We start from the raw sequence: 19,716 nt of genomic DNA, 5'->3' as shown, positions 1-19,716 counted from the left end.
GAGACTAGAAGTGTGGCTTTAAGCTACCAAGCTGGGATAATTTATCACCCAGCAATAATTTTGTCAATGTTAGTGTAATGAAAGTAACAAAATAAAGCCAAATAAACATATTAAGACTTGTTACTATGAACTTCAACGGACACTCAAGATATCTACAATTAGTTGTTTTTTTTTTTTTCCCCCCCGAGGCAGGGTCTCACTGTAGCCCATGCTGACCTGGAATTCACTATGTAGTCTCAGGGTGGCCTAAACTCATGGTGATCCTCCTTCCTCTGCCTCCCAAGTGCTGGGATTAAAGGCGTGTGCCATCATGCTCAGCCCAAGAGCTTATAACTTTTTAAAATTAAAAAAGTAAATATCTGCCTTTTTCTTTTCCTCATAAAGAGTAACTTAAGGGCAGAGGATATAGATCAGTCAGTGGTTGAGTGTTTTCCTAGCATGCTGAAGGGCCTGGGTTTGTTCCCTAGCACTGGCCATGTGATGTGGACTATGGTCACCTGCAGTGTCCTCTTGTCCATTGGGCAGCACTTCCTCCCTGCACACAGGCTCTAAGCCAGAGAAGCAGAACCTAAGCACAGTACTCAGGTTCTGCTGAGGGCTTCCTGGCTGGCTGTATGCAGCAATGGCACCGTCAGTGAAACAAGAAACTTAACTAGTTACAGTCAAATCCCTAAATGGCCAGATTTATTTTTCTCCTAATATGTCCTATCGTGAATGGACAGGACAGAGCAGACACGCCCCTCAACTCACCTGCTTAATCAGTAGTCGCTTCTTTTCTTCATTCTGCTCGTCTCTGGTTTGCAAATCTCTCTCAAACTGGGCCTTCATGGCCTGCATGTTGACCTCCAGGCGGAGCTTGGCATCCTCTGTGGCCTGGAGCTCGTCCTCCAGCTCCTCCAGCTGGGTCCTCATCTCCTCCACCTGCTGCTCCAGACCCCGCTTAGACTTCTCCAGCTCATGAACCTGAAGCACGAGATGCGTCAGGGAGCAGTGGCCCTCAGCCAGCGTGAGCACATGCACTTGTACACACCCTTCTCATGCTTTCTGGGAGGGAGCTGCTGTTCCTCTTCAGATGCGGCTTTCAACCAAAGTTTCTACTTTTGTATTTACAGTGTTTTAATCACCCTTCTCTGGTGACCTCTGCTCTGAGACCTCTATGAAGCCAAGGAACAGGGAAAGCAGTCAGTCAGAGGGCCTGTGTACTCCAGCTTGCTGGGTGTAAGGTACAAGAACACACCTCTTGCCTTAGAGAAGACTTCTCCTAGTGCAAATGCCCAGCGGTGAAATTATGATGAGGTGGGTTAGTTTAAAAAGCAGGTTACAGCTACAATGGAGGCCTGATGTTTCTCTGGACAGTTTTCCCCACAAGCATTTACCTACTTCTCTGTGCCTGGCACTGTGTTGACTGCCGGCATAACTTTTTTTTTTTCTTTTTCGAGGTAGGGTCTCAGTGTAGCCCAGGCTGACCTGGAATGCACTATGGTGTCTCAGGGTGGCCTCGAACTCACAGCGATCCTCCTACCTCTGCCTCCCAAGTGCTGGGATTAAAGGTGTGCTCCACCACGCCCGGCACAGCATAACTTTTTGAAGTAGGCCTAGGTGTTGGGGAGTCAGCAAAAGGGGCAAGCAAAAGACGACTCAGGACAGGAGGGTATACTTTCTAATCAGTGTCTGGCAACTCAGAAGGCACAAAAAACACACTGTGGAATGAATGTGTTGATTAGTAAAGAGAAAACAAATATGGATCCAGCATGATGAGGAAAGTCTTCCATCACCTATAGTGTGGCCAGATGGCCCATACCCCATGAAAATGACAACTCTCTTTATAATGGGCTTCATGCTTTTCAAAGCAGATGAAACAGGGCAAGTCTACATTGTCCACTGGATGAGGACACTTCTTAGGCTTAGATAGCATGAGAAACTTCCATCTCCGGGGCAGAATGGAAGCTGGGAGAGAGCCAGGCTGGAACTTCACTTATTTTTTTAAAAAAATTTATTTATGACAAGGAGGGGGGAGGGCAGGGGAGGAAGAGAATGGGTGTGCCAGGGCCTCTAGGTGCTGCAAATGGACTCCAGATACATGTGCCATTCTGTGCATTTGGCTTTACATGGGTACTGGGGACTGGAGTCTGGGTCACTATGCTTTGTAAGCAAGTGCCTTAACTGCTGAGCCATTGCGCCAGCCTTGGAGCTTCATCTCTGAATGACAGGCCCAGGTTCACTCTGCTAGTTTCGGCATGTCATACTCAAAACCACAGAGCCTTGAATGCAAACACTGAGGCCTCACAGATCTCTCAGGGGACCTTGTGATAATTGGGTTTGATAACTACTGGTACTGCAAAAGAAATCTTATTGTTCAAAGGTGCCCATGCCAGGATGGAGTTGAGACAGGGATGGCCAGTGAAAGTAATTGATTAGCATATAAACATTCTGACCACCTGCCAGGGCTACTGCAAGAGTTCCATGTCTGGCTTGGCACAGATGATAGAGAATAGACTGGCCTCAGAGAAAAAAATGTCCTATCCACATACAGGCCAAGACTCTCCTACTAGGCTTTGCTATGGGGCCTGTGTCCTCAGGTCCTTTAGGCCCTCTGTCCCATGCAGCCTGCAGCCAACTTACATTCTTCCCCACGTCATCTTTGGAGCTCATCAGGTCTTCCATGTCTGCTCGGAGCTGCTTGTTCTGCCTTTCCAATTCCTCTTTGGCTTCGAGGGCTTCCTCGAGGGCCCGAGACAAGGACAGGGCTTTGGTCTCTTTCTCTCTGGCCTCTGCTTCAGCCCGGTCCCGCTCTTCTGCATAGCGAGCAGAGATGTTCTTCTCTTCTGCCAACAGCTACATGCAAGAGTGTGAGGAAACAGCAAACCAACACTCACGACAGGACTCACTCACTGCTCAGAATGCTAGCTCAGTTTGAGCTTCCCTAACAAGAACATCTAAAATGTTCTGAATATTGACATACTGCCACAAATGCTAAATTCCACATTGGCCCTCATGTAGTGGGGTCACAGTCAAAGCACAGATGTACTAAAAATATTGTGGAGGCCACAAGTATAATAAGGTGTATGTAAAACAGTGAGTTTCATAATTACAATTGGGTCATATCCATACTATAGAAGCACATATTCCCAAACCAGAAAAATTCCTAAACCTGAAACAGTTTTGGTCCAAAGTATTTTGGTATAAGGGATATTCAACTAGTGTTAAGATTATGAGTATTCTTGTATTTCCTTTCTTCCTTTTTATGCTTCTCTGTTTACCAGTGTGTGTGTGTGTGTGTGTGTGTGTGTGTGTGTGTGTGTGTGTGTGTATGCACGCATGTGTGTTCATATGTATGAGGTTGGAGCTATGTGTGGGTGCTCATGCAAATGGAGGGCAAAGGTAGATACCTAGTGTCTTCTTGATCATGCTCTACTTTTATTCCTTGAGGCAGGGTCTTTTGCTATATATAGAGCTCACTGATTGGGTTACACTCACTAGCCAGTGAACCCTACGGATTTGCTGTCTGTCTCTGTCTCTTCTCTCTCTCTCTCTCCTCAGCACTGGGATTATAATCAGCTGTGTGCCATGAATGCTGGGCATTTTATGTGAGTCCTGAGGATTTGAACTTAGGTCTTCATGCTTGTGTGGCAAACACTTTAACCACTGAGTCATGTCCCCAGCCTCTGTTTTCCATTTTTTATTTTTTTGTTTTTTTTTTTGAGTTAGGGTCTTGCTCTAGCCCAGTCTGACCTGAAATTCACTATGCAATCAGGGTGGCGTCCAACTCATGGTGACCTTCCTACCTCTGCCTCCTGAGTAATGGGATTAAAGGTGTGTGCCACCATGCCTGGCTCCAACTTTTTTTTTTTTTAAAGGTAGGGTCTCACTCTAGCTCAGGCTGACCTGGAATTCACTATGGAGTCTCAGGGTGGCCTCAAACTCATGGTGATCCTCCTACCTCTGCCTCCTGAGTGCTGGGATTAAAGGCATGCGCCACCACACCTGGCGTGGCTCCAACTTTTATATAAATAGATATTACTTCTAAATAAGAAAAGACTGTTTTAAGCCAAGATGATAAAAATTAGAGATTTACCATGAGGAAACATGTAGTGTGAGACTTTAAAGACTTGGGACATAGGATGAAGGTACCTTACCTGATCAAATTTCTTCTGCTTCTTCTCTAAGTTGGAGACAATCTGGCGCTGGTGGTCCAGGTCTACTGTCAGGTCATCGAGTTCCTGCTGCAGGCGGTTCTTGGTCTTCTCCAGCTTGTCATAAGCCAGTACCTTCTCCTCTAGGCGCTGGCTCAATGCCTCCACATCCTTAAGGAGCTTCTTTCTGGCTTCTTCCAGACTCTCAATTGTGCCCAAGTCGTCGTCTACTTTCTTTTTGGTATCAGCCAACTAGGTATGAGGTAAGAAAGAACAAAAAGGAACATACAAGAAACTCATTTGGTTTTTGCATTTGAAGAATAAAAAGACTTGTTTTCACTATTACATTATTTTTTAATAAAGCTTTTGGGTTTTATATAAATTTTACATAAAATTTATTTATTTATTTATTTGAAAGAGAGAGAGAGGGGCAGATAGAATGGGCATGCCAGGGCCTCCAGCCACTACAAGTGAACTCCAGATGCATGTACTATCTTGTACATCTGGTTTACATGGGTACTAGGGAACCCAACCTGGGTCCTTAGGCTTCGCAGGGAAGCGTCTTAACCCCTAAGCCATTTCTCCAGTCCCCTTTTTAAAATTTTTATAAAATTTTGTTTATTTGGGAGAGAGATTGTTGTTTTTCAAGGTCTCTCTCTAGCCTAGGATGACCTGGAACCTACTATGCAGCTCCAGGCTATCCTTGAATTGATAGGAATCCTCCTACTTTAGCCTCCCAAGTACTGAGATTAAAGGCACTTGTCTGGCTCATTTTCTTTTTTTTTTTTTTAATGTTATTAATTATGAACTTTACTCTGAACAAATAATGTGTTGGTCCCATTCTCCTTGTGTCATCCTCTTAGATCCCCTCTTTCCCACCCCCATTTCCCTGAGGGCTTTACCATGGGGTTATGAGTATAGCAGTCTGTCTTGTTTTCAATATTATAAATCAACACCTATGATTTTAAAACAATCTTAGACTGAGCTAATCTACACGATGGTGACTAAACTGAAACCTTACAAAGAAGCCATTGTCCTATGTCTTATTTTAAAGGTATTCAGCATGATAAAGAGGATATCAGTATTTGGCTAGGTAAGAACAAAAACAAAAACAAAAACATGTGGTGGGCTTAAGTTAGATCAACCTAATTAACTGTCTCAAAATGGAATCAAACAGTCCCATATGGCAGGGCAATCACTGCTCAGGCACACAACTAGGGTACCACCACTCTCTGAGGACACGTACCTGAGACTGTAGGGCTAACACCTGCTTTTCCAGGCTTTTTCTGGCCTCTTCCTCCTCCTCCTGCTGCTCTTGAAGACTGTTCTTCTCTTCTTCTAGCTGCCGGATCCGACTGCTCAAGTTCAGTTTTTGGCGTGTCTCCTCCTGAAGGAGCTCCTGTTTGTTTAAAAATTAAAAACTTCAATCTCTAAGTTATATTTATCACCAAAACTATCTTTATTAAAAATCATGTCTTGCTTGGTGTGGTGGTGCGCACTTTTAATCCTAGCACTCAGGAAGCAGAGGGAGGAAGATTGCCATGAGTTTGAGGCCACCCTGAGACTACATAGTGAATTTAGGTTGGCCTGAGCTAGAGTGAAACCCTACCTTGAAAAAAAAAAAACATGTCCCAATGGTTGAGAAATAACCAGTGACATTAATAAACTCAATGACTTATAAATACACAAAATGATTTTATAAAAGCTCAACTGGAATATTGCTCCCAGCTCATTTTGGAGGATGGCAGCACCATACATTCACGATCACAGGCCTTAGAGACTTTCTTTGCATCCCTACATGTCCTCCATCATAGTCTTCTAGAATATTCCTCTGCATCATTCCCCTGCTTGTGTCCAGGCACTAAGCATTTCTACTAGGGCACTCCTTTGATTGTTTATCCTTTATATTTTCTGTTAGATTATCTTTTGCACATGTCCTGTTACTTCTCCCCCACCCCCTCTAAGTTAGGGTCGTGTTCTAGCCTAGGCTGACCTGGCATTCACTATGTAGTCTTAGGGTGGCCTCGAACTCATGGCGATCCTCCTACCTTTGCTTCCCAAGCGCTGGGATTAAAGGTGTGAACTACTGCACCTGTCCTGTCCTGTTACTTTTTGTCCAAGGAATCTGAAGTCCTTATTTATGCCAGACAAGATGTACAGTGCATTGATTGTTTCCAAGTCTTTTTCTTTTTTTAATGTCAGAACTCTGAACTTACTCATAGAATGCCTGCATAGAAAGGTACTCTTTTCAGCTTGTGAAATGACAACAAAGCTTTTTATGCTTTCATTAATTATTTATAAATATGCAGGTTGCTGTCTTTTTTTGTTGTTCATTTTTATTTATTTACTTGAGAAAGAGAGAGAGAGAGAGAGAGAGAGAGAGAGAGAGAGAGAGAGGGAGAGAGAGAGAGGGAGAGAAAGACAGTAAGAGGCAGATATATATATATAGAGAGAGAAAGATTGGGTGCACCAGGGCTTCTAGCCACTGCAAACGAACTACAGATGTATGTGCCCCCTTGTGCATCTGGCTAAAGTGGGTCCTGGGGAATCAAACCTCCGGGGTCCTTAGGCTTCACAGGTAAGCGCTTAACCACTAAGCCATCTCTCCAGCCCATTTCTAAGCCTTTTTGCCTGTGCACTATCACTGGCCACATAGGAAGAATGGTGAGTGACACCCTTATTGTGGTTAGCAACCCAGATTTATTGATGTACTGTGACCAAGAGTTCTCAATTTTGAAATTCTGGGCTCAGTCACAAGTGCCAGTTCCTTGTGCTTTGAAGAGTAAGGAGATCTGCCAGTGGAACAACATGAAGTATAAATCAATACTTAAGAATCTGACCCTGCAAGCTCTGGTGGGGCTGACTATACATACCTCTTTAGTGTGGTCTGTGACTCTGCTCATTACCATCCTGTGAGCTACCCTGATCCTGTTAGCTGTTTTCAAATATGGCCATTTTTGTCTATAAGTTTTATACAGTTGTGTTTTCTACAAAGCTAATAAAGACCTATACGTTTGTGCCAAAAAAATTATTTACTTATTTGCAAGCACAGGGATATAGATGGGGGTGGGGGAGAGTGAAAGAGTGTATAGGTGCGCCAGGCCCTCTAACCACTTCCAAAAGCAGGTGTACTTTGTGTATCTGGCCTACTTGTGTACTGGTAAATCAAACTCAGGCTCTGGAGGCAAGCACCTTAACCACTGAGCCATCTCTTTAGCCCCTTGTCCTGTTACTTTTGACATGATCATTTTGAAAGCATTATAGAGCTTTTGGTGGTCTGGCTCTTGCCTTCTTCAATCTCACTGATCAGGCTGCACCTCGTCACAGCATACATGTGTGCCTGATGCTAAACATGTCCCCAGTGGTTTACTCCGTGGCTATTTGTCTGAGACTTTTACCCCTGTATCTCTAGCACCTAGCCCCAAACCTGGAAAATAAATGCTTCTAAATGCTTACAAATTTAATAAAAATACAATGTAAAACTCCAAGAAATAGTGCCACATTATTTTCAATAACTCTTTATCAAACTCAGAAATATCACTAGCAGAGAAAACTTAATATAGGTCTTATCAGTTGATTAGGAAGCATCAACTCACTCTTGCAAATAAATTGTTTTCTCTTAGGTGAGCATAATGGAACTTCAACTATAATAAAACCACTTTACTTAATATGCCAATGCCACAGTAGAACCACTCCTGGGGTAAATGATAGCCTGCTAGTACCCCAGAGTGTCTGCCAGTACCATTTCTAGGGCCACCCAAATGCCTGTGAGACACAGGAGCCTAGGGTTCTACAGCAAGATGTTGAGCCTTAGAGAAGATTTCCTGAAAAGCAAGGCTGATTTTAGTGCATCAAGTGTGAAATTTGTATGAGAAGACATTGTAGAAAGCACTTCTGAAACTGGTGTATTTCACCAGCTGATCTATCATAGAAATATTAGCCAATATTAAAAACCCCTTACTCCCTCTGGAATACCTGTGTGTCCTGTAGTTGAGACTCAAGACCAGCTGCATCCTTAGCAAATTTAATACCTTTCTTCTCTGCTTCTTCTAGAAGGGTTGAGACATTGTCCAACTCATTCTGCAAAGAGTCAAGGTAAAACTCAGTTCCACAGCATGAAAAGAATGTAGCTTCATACCTGAGAAACAAATGGAGCAGTGTTGGTGTGTGTGTGCGTGTGTATGAATTTTAACTGCCAAGCTCAATCAAGGAAGACTTACCACCAAGAGTCTGTGATCTCCCAACAGTGCTCAGATAAGTAGGTGCTAAAACCTACCTCCATAGATACCTCAATGCAGTCCCTTCCTGTTGCGAGGACAGAAAACAGTGCAATGCTCGCAGTTCCTCCTATCTGCGATGAACCACCAAGTTTCACTTTTATCATGAACAGACAAAAATGGCTTCAAGGCTGTTGGGAGTGGCTGCCATGCCACTGTGAAAGGCAGGTTTTAAATTTTGATCCTTTTCACATTAATATGGACGTAAGCATATCTTTTTTTTTTGGGGGGGGGGGAGGCTATGTATTTTTATAGAACCAAAAGCTTTACTGAAGAGATTCAAAAAAACTTATCCTAGCAATCAATCAAAAGTTCTTTCAGCCTTTAAAATCTGGTAGTACATATTCATCATGAATATTAAGCTGTTTCTTATAGTAAGATTTTAGAAATGAATGTAGCATTTTTAACCCCTCCTCAATGAAAGATAGCTCTAAAAATTTTTCCACTAAAAGAATCCTTAAAGGGACAGGTGTGATGATGTACACCTTTAATCTCAGCACCACGAGGCAGAGGAGGAAGGGTTTTCAAGAGTCCAAGGCCAGCCTGGCTACAGAGGAAGTTCTAGGTCATCCCGGCTAGAGTAAGACAGTGCTTCAACCCCCGCCCCACCAAATACTCATAGTTGTAAAATGTCTTGTAGTTTTTCTTTTTTTGGTGATAATCATGGTGTGGTGGTTTGAATGAAATTTTCCCCATAGGCTCATGTGTTTTATATACTTGGTCCCCAGTTGGTAGCAATTTGTCTTTGGGTGGTGGATGAGGTGTGTTACTGGGTTGGGCTTTGGGGCAATATAGCCCAGCTCTCAGCCCAGTACCTGAGACTATCAGACTCCCTGCTCAGGTCTGCCATGCTTTCTCTGACACGATGAAGCACCCCTGAGACTGTAAGCTGAAGTAAACCCTCTTCTTCCATAAGCTGCTCCTGTTAGGATGTTTTGTTCCAGCAATGAGAAGGTAGGTGCAACACATGGATACAGAAAGGAGGGATTTAGAAGGGACAGAAGAGTGTCCTTTGTTCTCTTTTATCCTCTGGTAGTATTATCAAAAAGGAAATGTACAGAGGATAAATCTGTACACCTAGCAAAAGTCAATCACGTTTCCATTTTTACTCCTTTTAGCAACATCCTTCACAGAGTTTACTCTTCACAATCTTTGGAACAGTGTGCTAAAGAAGGGCTCTGGAGTCATGAACCTCTTGCCTTTTACCTAAGCTCTGCAAATGTCCAGTAAGTCATGAGAGAGAGAGGCAGGTCCTTAGCTTATGTGAGCCTCAGCTTCTTTGCCTAGCACATGGGACTGACATGGGGATGAAATGGGGGAACCATATAGACAGAGGTCTCACAACCTGGTGCTCTGGGGCCCATCCACATCACTTACCTTGTCTCCACACTGTGCACAGATCTTACTTTTTAGAAATAACTCTAGATTTGGGTGAGCACATACATGCTCGTGCACACATTAACACAGCAGGCCCAACACTATGCTCTTTATAAAGGCCTGCATATCATGCCCCTGCCTAGTATTGTCTAAAACTCATATTTCATCTGGGCTCCCACCGTTCCCTAAATGGTTAAGTATGGTATGTTATACCTAAACTGTTTGTGCAAACAATATGGCTCGTGCTGCACAAATGCTGTCCTTTGAGAGTGTGCAATATGTGATGTTCCAGGTCATCTTTCATGACCATGCTCAGTAATAACGTGGGTGCTGAGTCTAATGAACTTTCTGAAAGATGACAGTTCACCTACTATGACCACTCACTTCTGGAGGAACTGAGTGCATGCTGTGGGACTGTGCTCAGGGCAGATCCCCGGATGTGCACACACCTAGCCACCTTCCAAGCCCCATGACCTGGGCTTCCTTCCTTCTTCAGGCCTTGTCCTGTATTCCCCCATGGAGTGAAGCATGACTGTGAGAAGGACCAGATGCTGCTGGGTCTTGAGAATCCTTCTAGCAAGTCAATAAATTGTTAGGCGGTCCTGAACCTCTGACACAACCAAGTTCTGTATGCCTTTTTTTTTTCCCCACCATGCACATCTCTTCTTACCAACACTCATCAACCAAGTTGTTTTTATGGGTTGCACTGAAATCCACTATCAGACATTAAAGCTATTTCTGATTACATGTTTTTACATATATTTCTATGAGCAGTCTTAAGGTTAAAGCTGTTTGTAGCTTAGTTCTCTAGGATAAATGAGAAGACATTGAGTTTTGGGGGACTGTAATATTCATAGGTTTAAAAAAATCATTTATTTATTTATTGAGAGAGCAAGACACAGAGAAAGTCAGAGAGAAAGGGTGCATTAACACTTGTCACTGTGAGCAAACTGCAAACTCATGTGGCACATTGTGTATTTGACTTTACATAGGTCTTGTGGAAATGAACCAAGGCTGGTAGGCTTTGCAAGCAAACACCTTTAACCTCTAAGCCATCTCCTCAGCCCATATTCACCAGTTTTAAGACTATCAAACTGTTCTCTAGGGAAAAAAAAAAACAACCCTGCACTAATTTATACTCATGATTACTAGCTATAATTACTTTTGCCTATTTTTCCTACTTTCTTGATTACTACACTACTGAGGAAGATGAAGTTCTGCTTAGCACCATCCAACTCCGGCCAATCGTAGTGGCACTCGTTTGGTCAAAAACTAAATCTCGTTGTCCTATTTTTAAAATAAGTATTATTGCTTTGACCAAGCATATTTACTTTTGACAGTTCTCTTTAGGTATGTCATGGCACATTAGGTATGGGTCTTTTAGAGGATACAGAGCTAACAAGGCTAACCTGTGGTCAGAATGTTCCAACTTACCTGTAGCTTATTTGCTTTCTCAGCCAGCTCCACCCTGAGCCTGTCACCTTCTGACACCTTGGCGTGGAGCTCCTGGACTTGTGCATCCAGCTTCTTCCTCTTGTGCTCTGACTCCGCCTTGACCTGCTGCAGCACCTTCACCTCACACGCCAGCTCCTTGTTGTCTGTCTCTAGGCCTTGCTTGTTCTTCTCCAGGTTTGCTTTGAACTAGGAAAGGGGAGGGAAGAATTCTTTACAGGCATTTTACAACATTGCACAACAAGCACTGCTTTTGTGCCTGCAAAATCACGCTGGGCCACCCTGTGCACAATGCTTGCAGTGGTTAACTATGGATGCTTAGGAACTTGCTGCACTTTGTAGGTCTTCTTGTTTGTAGAGGACATAGGAAAGTAATTACATGCATTCAGTAACAGTGCTATTCACCTTATTTTTAAAAGTATTTTTATGAGGGCGGAGGAAGGGGAGAGGGAGGGAGGAAGGGAAAGAGGGAGAATGGATAGCAGGGCCTCCTGTAGCTTCAAACAAACTCTAGACACATGTGCCACTTTGTGTATCTGGCTTTATGTGGGAACTAGGGAATTGAACCTGGGGCCATCAGGCTTTAACCACTGTACAATCTCTCCAGCCCTTAAAAAGTTTCTTTTCTTTTTTCTAAACTTGAGCTGGGCACAGTTACACATGCTTTTAATCCCAGCACATGGGAGACAGAAGTAAGAGGACTGTCATGAGTTTGAGGATACCCTGTGATTACATAATGAATTCCAGGTCAGCTCAAGCTAGAATGAGGCCATACCTCGAAATAAATAAAGTTTTTTAAACTTACTAACCTGAGTTAAGTTTGGATAGGGGTAGGTCTCTGAGGATGTCTGAAGAAGGGGAAGGGGCTACCTAAGGTGTTTGCCTTTCCACTTACTAGCTGGGTGATCCTAGCTTGTTCATCTTATGTTACTGGCCTCGGTGTCCTTACCCTTGGAAGACATATTAACCAAAACTAAGACATGTGGTACTTGCAGAGTACTTAGCACAGTAGCTGACCAACATTAATGTAAGTGTACAGCATACAGTGAAAGGTGGCATGTGGCTAGGCAGAGAACAGTAAGGAAGGGATACCAGACAGAAGACAGGCTGGGAGGCAAGGATGTTATGGGAAATATTGAGGAAGACAGCCTGTCTAGGAGGGTAATGAAATGAAGGAGGACAAATGAAGTCTTGGCAGAGAACATGACCGACCCTAAGATTAGGAGGGACAATGAAAGGAATGTGGGTAGGGCTAAGATGAGATCCCAGGCAGAAGGGGACTAGCAGAGAGGTGAAAAAAATATCAGTGGGACTGTGGCTTACTGGCTGGCATCAGCAAAGTGAGAGAAAGAATGACTGTGAAAACATTCAGTTTGTGAGTGCCGAGCCCTTGGGAAAGTGGCAGCAGTGTGGCTTTTCTCTCTAAATGCCCATTGCTCACTTAGAGCTACTACCTTATGGTTTATTCCAAGCTCCCCAACACCCCCCAGTGCCATACGAAGGCTGGAGGTTAACCAGTACACAACAGAACAGAGGAATAGCCAAGTGGGGTGGGGTGCATCTTACCGGATTTTCTCTGGGTTGTGGGCACATGACAAGGGACCTACCCTTTTAGCCTGTTCCAGTTGCTCAGAGAGCTCCTCCAGTGCGCTGGCATGCCTCTGTCTCATGTCCTGGATCTGAGCTTCGTGGTTCTTGGTCTCTTCCTCGAGAGCCTTCTTCAGCTCTGCTACTTCTTGCTCCCGTTTTGTGCTGGAGAAAAGTTTTTCAAGTATAAACATCAGAATTGGCCAGTGGATTATATTAAAACACATTTTATGTGCTGTTCTTACAGCAATTCCTTTCACAAATATTGCACTTGCTATTTTCTTTTTCTTTTTTTAAATTTTTAAATTTTTATTTATTTATTTGAGAGCGATAGACACAGAGAGAAAGACAGATAGAGGGAGAGAGAGAGAGAATGGGTGCACCAGGGCTTCCAGCCTCTGCAAACAAACTCCAGATGCGTGCGCCCCCTTGTGCATCTGGCTAACGTGGGACCTGGGGAACCGAGCCTCGAACCGGGGTCCTTAGGCTTCACAGGCAAGCGCTTAACTGCTAAGCCATCTCTCCAGCCCTGCACTTGCTATTTTCAAGTAATTCAACACATACATTATCGTGGTATCAGCAAACTTTAAGAAGCAGTGCAACTTCTCTATGTCCAAGACTTGCAATATCCCCAAGGACTGTCAAGTGCTTCTGGGTAGTCTGGCCTGACTATAGGTTAGGAACTGGTTAACAAGAGATGCTGAACTGCCTGCCCCAGCTGGGCAGACTTCCGGAAGTCAATCCCAAGAGGCTTGTAATAGTTAAGGATTATAAAGGCAAAGTCAATCAGGACCCTGTGCCATATTAAAAGAAAATCTCTCATTGTCCACGTGAAGCAGCTACAGTTAACTCATGTTTATTCCAAGCTCCATGAAGAAATAGCTTAAGACTGGAGAGGGAGAGGAAGACTGTACATTACTGACTGAGAAATGGTCTTTCATGTTTGACATGAGAATATAAGAGGTCAGAAGATCACAGGATTTGAATGCTCTACAGTAAGCCGAGAACCTAACAAACCTGCACTGAAGGTGTCAGCCTTCAACATCTCATGCATGGCTTTCTATTGTTTTCATTCTTTTCTATAACATACTGAGGGTACTAAGAATCGCCAAATTACTTCATTAACTAGAAGTGAATTCAGTCCTTTGCATCATATTTAAGCACATAGTATAAGGACTAGTCATGTGTGAGGCTCTGGGTTCTTTTCCCAATGACATACAATACACATGCATGCACACATATGCACACACACTGAGACCAGTGCAAAGACCTACATTAGCACAGTTTGACTACAGTCTCCTAAGTGAAGTCTATCACTGGCAGACTTGCTGTAAGCTTCCAAACATACAACCAGCTAGAATAGTATTCAACGCTAGTTCCTTGGTAGACACATTTCCCTTCCTCTTTCTTTACTAGTACAGCAGTGAGACTAGGGGCCTGAGATCAATGCTAAGAAAGGGATACAGCAGCTGTCAGCCCAGACTGAAGAATCGATGAAGACTTGGTCCAGCCCAAGTCAGTTCAACTCTTCACTGCCTTGGCTACATGCCACAGACACTTGCCTGTCCTCAGCCTGTGTTGTTCCATGAAGATTAATTCAGTGTACAGTTGTGACCAGGTAGGTCTTCTACTTATCAGACATGAACCAACCCCTCTATTGGATTATCAGTTTTTTGGGGGAAACAAACTGCTTCTGGTTCCTACTTGAATCCAAGAGTCAAAGGAATGCCTCATCTTCTAGCCCCCATATGCAACAACCCATTCTCTATAGACTTTTGTTATAATCCTAGGGGCCTTAAAATGTCAGTGAGTCCACAGAAGAGAACTTGATCTACCTAAGACTGTTATTTTTAAAGTAACCGTGGGACACACACTTCAGGGAAGAAAGAGTAGAAGGTAGAGGTGAGTGAATCCTCTCACAAGCCTTAGCACACACCCAAGTCAGGAGATCTAATGTGAGAAAACACCCAGTGAATGTGCCAGTTGAGCATATGCCTGATTTTGATAAATATGCACCTATCATTGGTAGACTTGTGATGTTCTGACACAGGGTCTCATTCTCTAGTCTAGGCTAGCCTCAAACTTGCGGCAATCCTTCTACTTCAGCTTCCCAGGAGCTGGGATTAAAGATGAGAGCTACCACACACAGTGTATTTCATTTTTGTACGAGCTGAATGGGAGAAATATCTGCAACCTTTTTTTCTGTTGAGGTCAAAGCCTATCTGAGAGTGGACACTTATGCACAATGATTTCTAGACTTGTAAAGACAACATCCTTTTGAGGAAAAGTCCAGGACTTTAAAAACACTAGTAATATCCATTGCCATAAATCCTAGACACATGGCACTGGGCTCATCTGACCTCTGTTTCTAAACCTGAGTGCTCCCTACTCCAGTCTGACCTTAGTCTTATAGCTCTACTCAGCAGGACGGCCCTGTAGACATTGTCATGCCATTCTCTACAGGTCCTAATTTCTGGCCACTAGGTGGACCCAGATATCATACTCTGTCCCTCTGGGGAATAACACTGGCTTTCAGCACAGTACTTTTCCCTCTTGTGTGCTCTGGGCCATTTTTATGCTTCCTAGACACTTGTATTCACAAGTGATTCCTGTCTCCCTTTATTCTAGGCTGTAGCCTCACCCTAGAACAATGGGTTACTCTTTCTTCACTCATATCATGGAGCTGCTGGCAGGTGTGTGTGTGCGTGTCTGTGTGCACAAGCTGAATCACCAAGTATAGGCAGTGTGGGGTTCTTCTTGGCTGGGATTTACAGAACAGATGGTCAGCAAAAGGCCAGGACAGCAAGGTAGACAACATCTCTCCACTGCTCCAATGAAAGACAGGATTTGCACCTGCATGCCAGTGCCCCTGCCTGGTCTGTACACAGTGATTTTCTGTGAGCTAACATTGGTTATGAGTAAATTTTCTCTGGCTGTGTTCACCTGTGCATGTCACTTTCTTCAGGCTGAACCTGGCTCTTGGCTCCTGTGATAATGCATTACTTTGCCTAGTGCATGTCTACGTTGAGGACCTGTGGTAGCTCTGCTTCCTGTTTTCTTTACGTTTTTATTTTATCTTATTTATTTACAAAGTAGGGTTTCACTCTAGTCCAGGTTGACCTGGAATTCACTATGTAGTCTCAGGTGGCCTCGAACTTATGGTGATTTTCCTTCCTCTGCCTCCTGAGTGCTGGGATTAAAGGCGTGTGCTACCATGCCTGGCATTTTTTTTTTTTTTTTAAAAACAAGGCAGGGTCTCACTGTAGCTCAGGCTGACCTGGAATTCAATGTGTATTCTCAAGATGGCCTCAAACTCATGGCGATCGTCTTACCTCTGCCTCCCAAGTGCTGGGAGTAAAGGCATGCACCACCATGACCCTCTTTCTTTTTTATTTTTAATATTTTAATTTATTTGTTAGAGGGAGGGAGGGAGGGAGAGACAGAGAGAGAGAGAGAGAAAGAGAATGGGCATGTTAGGGCCTCTAGCCATTGCAAACGAACTTCTATATACATATGCCACCTTGTGCATATGGCGTATGTGGGATATAGAGAATCGAACCTGGGTCCTTAGGCTCTGCAGACAAGCAGCATCTTAACTGCTAAGTCATCTCTCCAGCCCTCTGTTTCCTTTTTTACAGTGCTAGGAATAGAACCCAGAGCCTTTTTCATGCTAGGAAAGCACTCTCCTGAGTTACGGCATCAGCTCTCATCCTTCTTTTCATCTTTTTGTTTGTACACCTCCTCAGCTTCTTCCTTGACTACAATTGTACATGCCAACCGTATTGGAGGAAAGTGCCTGACCACTCCTCTATCTCTTCCTCTGGTCTTTCCTCTTGTCCTTTATAAATCTCTTTCTAACCTGCTCCTAGTGTAGCTCACCTCTGTCCTTCTCTACATGTTTCCTTTTGACCTCGGCTTCTGTCCACATCTCATTCTGTGCTTCTCAGTTTGCTGGGCTGGCTCACACCCCTGCATAGGTGTTTCTACCTACTAGTTGGTTTGGTACCAATCACAGCTATCTCGTCTGCATTCCGCCTAACATCCTTCACAAGGGAAAGGAAAGCTACTCAGAATGACATCTCCAAGGACACCCCACAATGCTGTAAAGGAGCCAGAACATACACATCTGTGATGCGAAGTGGAGCTGGTGTACCTAGCGAGGTGAGGAGGTGCCCACCACTCACCGGAGTTCTTGCTGCGCTGCTGTGGTGTCCAGAGTGTCTTCCAGTTCTGTTTTAAGAGCCTCCAGTTCTTCACTCAAGTCCCTTTTCTGCTTTTCTGCCTTGTTCCGTGATGCTTTTTCAGATTCAAAGTCTTCTTGGAGCTCAGCAATTTGGGCTTGCAGTTCCCGTACGACTTTTAGTGCGTTATTCTTGTGGAGTGTCTCATCATCACCTCTGTCAAAAGAGCCAGAGAAGGGCCTCAGTGGGGCATGGGCAGACTGCATCTCCTCCCCGATTGTGGAACTTCAGTTTCAATACCCCCCTTTCTGGGCCCTGCTGGGTGCAAGGTCCCCAGTAAATGACCTTGAAAGGCCCTCAACCTAGTAGAGGGAGCTAGAATGAGAGTTCAGTTCAGACCCCTTTTCTGGAAGGCTGTAATTCTCCTTTAAAATATTAGAATATTAAAAAATGTCCCCTGCAGTGCACTGTTACACTGAGAACACTGCTGGAGGGAGCTCCATGCTTATCAACCCACACATTCAGGATCTGCTACCTTCAGACTTTCCATTTTCCCCTTTTCCAGTGTGTCATTTTATTTACATGCCAAATGTCTTTTTCTGACAGGGAACAGGAGGGGTGTTTGAGCCCAGAGAGGGGAAAGCAATTAGATTTAATTGTAGTCATATAACTGAAAAAGCTTTTTTTGAGATTAAAAAAAATAGTTGATCTGGCTATACTACCTGTAATAAAAGCCAGGGGAAATTTTCTGTTATTTATTTACTTAAAAAAAAAAATTGAGATAGGATTTCATGTAGTTCAGGTGGGCCTTTAATTCCCTGTATGACTGAGGATAACCTTAAACTTCTGATCCTTTGCCTCTACTCCCCAGTGCTAGGATTATAGGCATGTACATCACACCAGGTTTTATGTGGTATTGGAGATCAAATCCAGGGCTTCATGCACACTATGCATGTTAAAGATGTTATCAATCACAACATAGGTTACACTTCAAGATCCATGACCACTTAGACAGCTACGCTTTACAAAGAAATTAGATATTAGAAATAAATACTATAAATTGTTTCAACATTCTAAATGGTTTTTACCTAAACATCAGATTGTGATATAAGCGAGGAAATATTTAAAAAATGTTATTTCCTCAATAGTCCCAAAACATACCGAAACTAATCTAATGAAATGGTAAACAGTTCTGATATGAATTCCTAGAATTTCTTGATGTGGCTAATCTTTTTTATTTTTATTTTTTGTTTTGAGGTAGGGTCTCACTCTAGCCCAAGCTGACCTGCAATTCACTATGTGAGTGCTGGGATTCAAGGCATGTACTACCATGCCTGGCTGCTTTTTAAGTATAAATATTGAGAATGGTTTATGAGATCACAAGCTATGTATTTCTGGATTTTTCAAGAACTTATAGTTAAAGCAAGAAAACCATATCTCGCATCCCTAGGGATGTCCTAAGTTTCCAGATGTGAGCCTGTTGCCTGCAAAGTAGCACTGGCGCCGCAGACCTGGCCAGCGCACCCTGCAGCTCCTCTTCCTTCTTGGTCAGCTGAATCTTGAGCTCATCAACCTGCGCCTGGAGCTCAGCAATCTGGTCCTGCAGGTCAGTTGTTTCACCATCCAGTTTCCGTTTGGCCTTTTCCAGTTCCTGTCGAGTTTTCTCTTCCTTTTTTAAGCGTTCTGTAAGATAAAACAGAGAGAGAAAAAAAAGCTCTTTAACATAATACACACTATATGGGTGAGATCTAAGTGATCAAAGGTGAGAATATGCCATTTGATCCTAAGGCAGGTCACTGCCTTGATCAAATGCTCAGTCACTTGAGACCCACCAAAATCAAGCAGAGGTTAGATGAGTGTGTGAGGGAGAATTTTCAAGGAGAAAACTGGGTAGAGTCTAAGGGCATCCCTTTTGGGGAAGTGAGCCCATATTCTAAGAGCCAAGATGATCTGGAATCTTCTCAAATCAAACCCACTGCTGTGCCTAGATCTAAAAGGGATTCAGCCTGGGCAGGGCAGCACTGAGCACTGCCTGCCCCCGCCCCCCCCCCCTTTTGCTTAAAATCCCTTGTTTGAACTGAGAAGAAATAAGAGCAGACAAAGAAACAGGCAGAGGCCCCCCATTTCCCCACCTCTTGCTATAGTTGTACAGTAGTTTCTTAACAATGGCTAGTGACCTGCTCACAAAGTATGCTCACCCTGGGAGGCTGAGGCAGATCAGATTAGGCAGATCAGATGGGTACATCTGTCCCTGCATACCTTTTTAGCAGAGGATCCACAGATTAGAAATGTTTATGAAAATAATTTCATAGTGATATTCCAAAGGCTGTTTATACTTAACAAAAATCCTCAGGCTCATTTTTTACCCACAGTGAAAGCATGCATTAAGAAAGTGAGTGGGTGTGACCCTGGAGAGACATGAGCAGACACCACTCCCTAGTTGCTAGAACAAGGAAAGGTTTATATTTGCTCTTTCTCACAGCACCCCTAGTTCCAACTTTACTTCTTCCATCAGAGTTACTGGCACTGTTACCCTCAGGTTTCTCCTCTGCCCTGCCAGTTTCTGCTACTGGCCAATCCCTTTGTGAGCTGTCAGCTAGGTACTTCCACACAGTGTTTGGATCAAACACCAGGAATGTCCAATGGTCTGCTGGATTTAAACTTAACTTTCAATCCTAACTAAGTCCAGCAAAGGAAAATGTCTGTTAC

At 43.7% G+C, this 19,716-nt stretch overlaps 1 protein-coding gene across 3 annotated transcripts in view; it reads right to left on the bottom strand.

The window, feature by feature from the left end:
* Positions 1–19,716, bottom strand: part of Myh10 (myosin heavy chain 10) — a 164,288-nt gene that overhangs the window by 14,233 nt on the left and 130,339 nt on the right. For all 3 annotated transcript variants that reach the window (XM_045131555.1, XM_045131556.1, XM_045131554.1), the window contains exons 25-33: positions 18,519–18,690; positions 17,011–17,223; positions 12,847–12,991; positions 11,222–11,428; positions 8,109–8,213; positions 5,380–5,532; positions 4,137–4,385; positions 2,623–2,835; positions 751–963 (exon numbers count right to left, since the gene is read on the bottom strand). In XM_045131555.1, the coding sequence (XP_044987490.1) occupies positions 751–963; positions 2,623–2,835; positions 4,137–4,385; positions 5,380–5,532; positions 8,109–8,213; positions 11,222–11,428; positions 12,847–12,991; positions 17,011–17,223; positions 18,519–18,690 (1,670 nt within the window). The remainder of the gene's footprint in view (positions 1–750; positions 964–2,622; positions 2,836–4,136; positions 4,386–5,379; positions 5,533–8,108; positions 8,214–11,221; positions 11,429–12,846; positions 12,992–17,010; positions 17,224–18,518; positions 18,691–19,716) is intronic.

This window comes from Jaculus jaculus, chromosome 12, assembly GCF_020740685.1.
Source record: "Jaculus jaculus isolate mJacJac1 chromosome 12, mJacJac1.mat.Y.cur, whole genome shotgun sequence".
Classification (NCBI taxonomy): domain Eukaryota; kingdom Metazoa; phylum Chordata; class Mammalia; order Rodentia; family Dipodidae; genus Jaculus; species Jaculus jaculus.
Note: the sequence above shows the minus strand (reverse complement) of the source record. Positions and strands in the feature narration are given on the sequence as shown.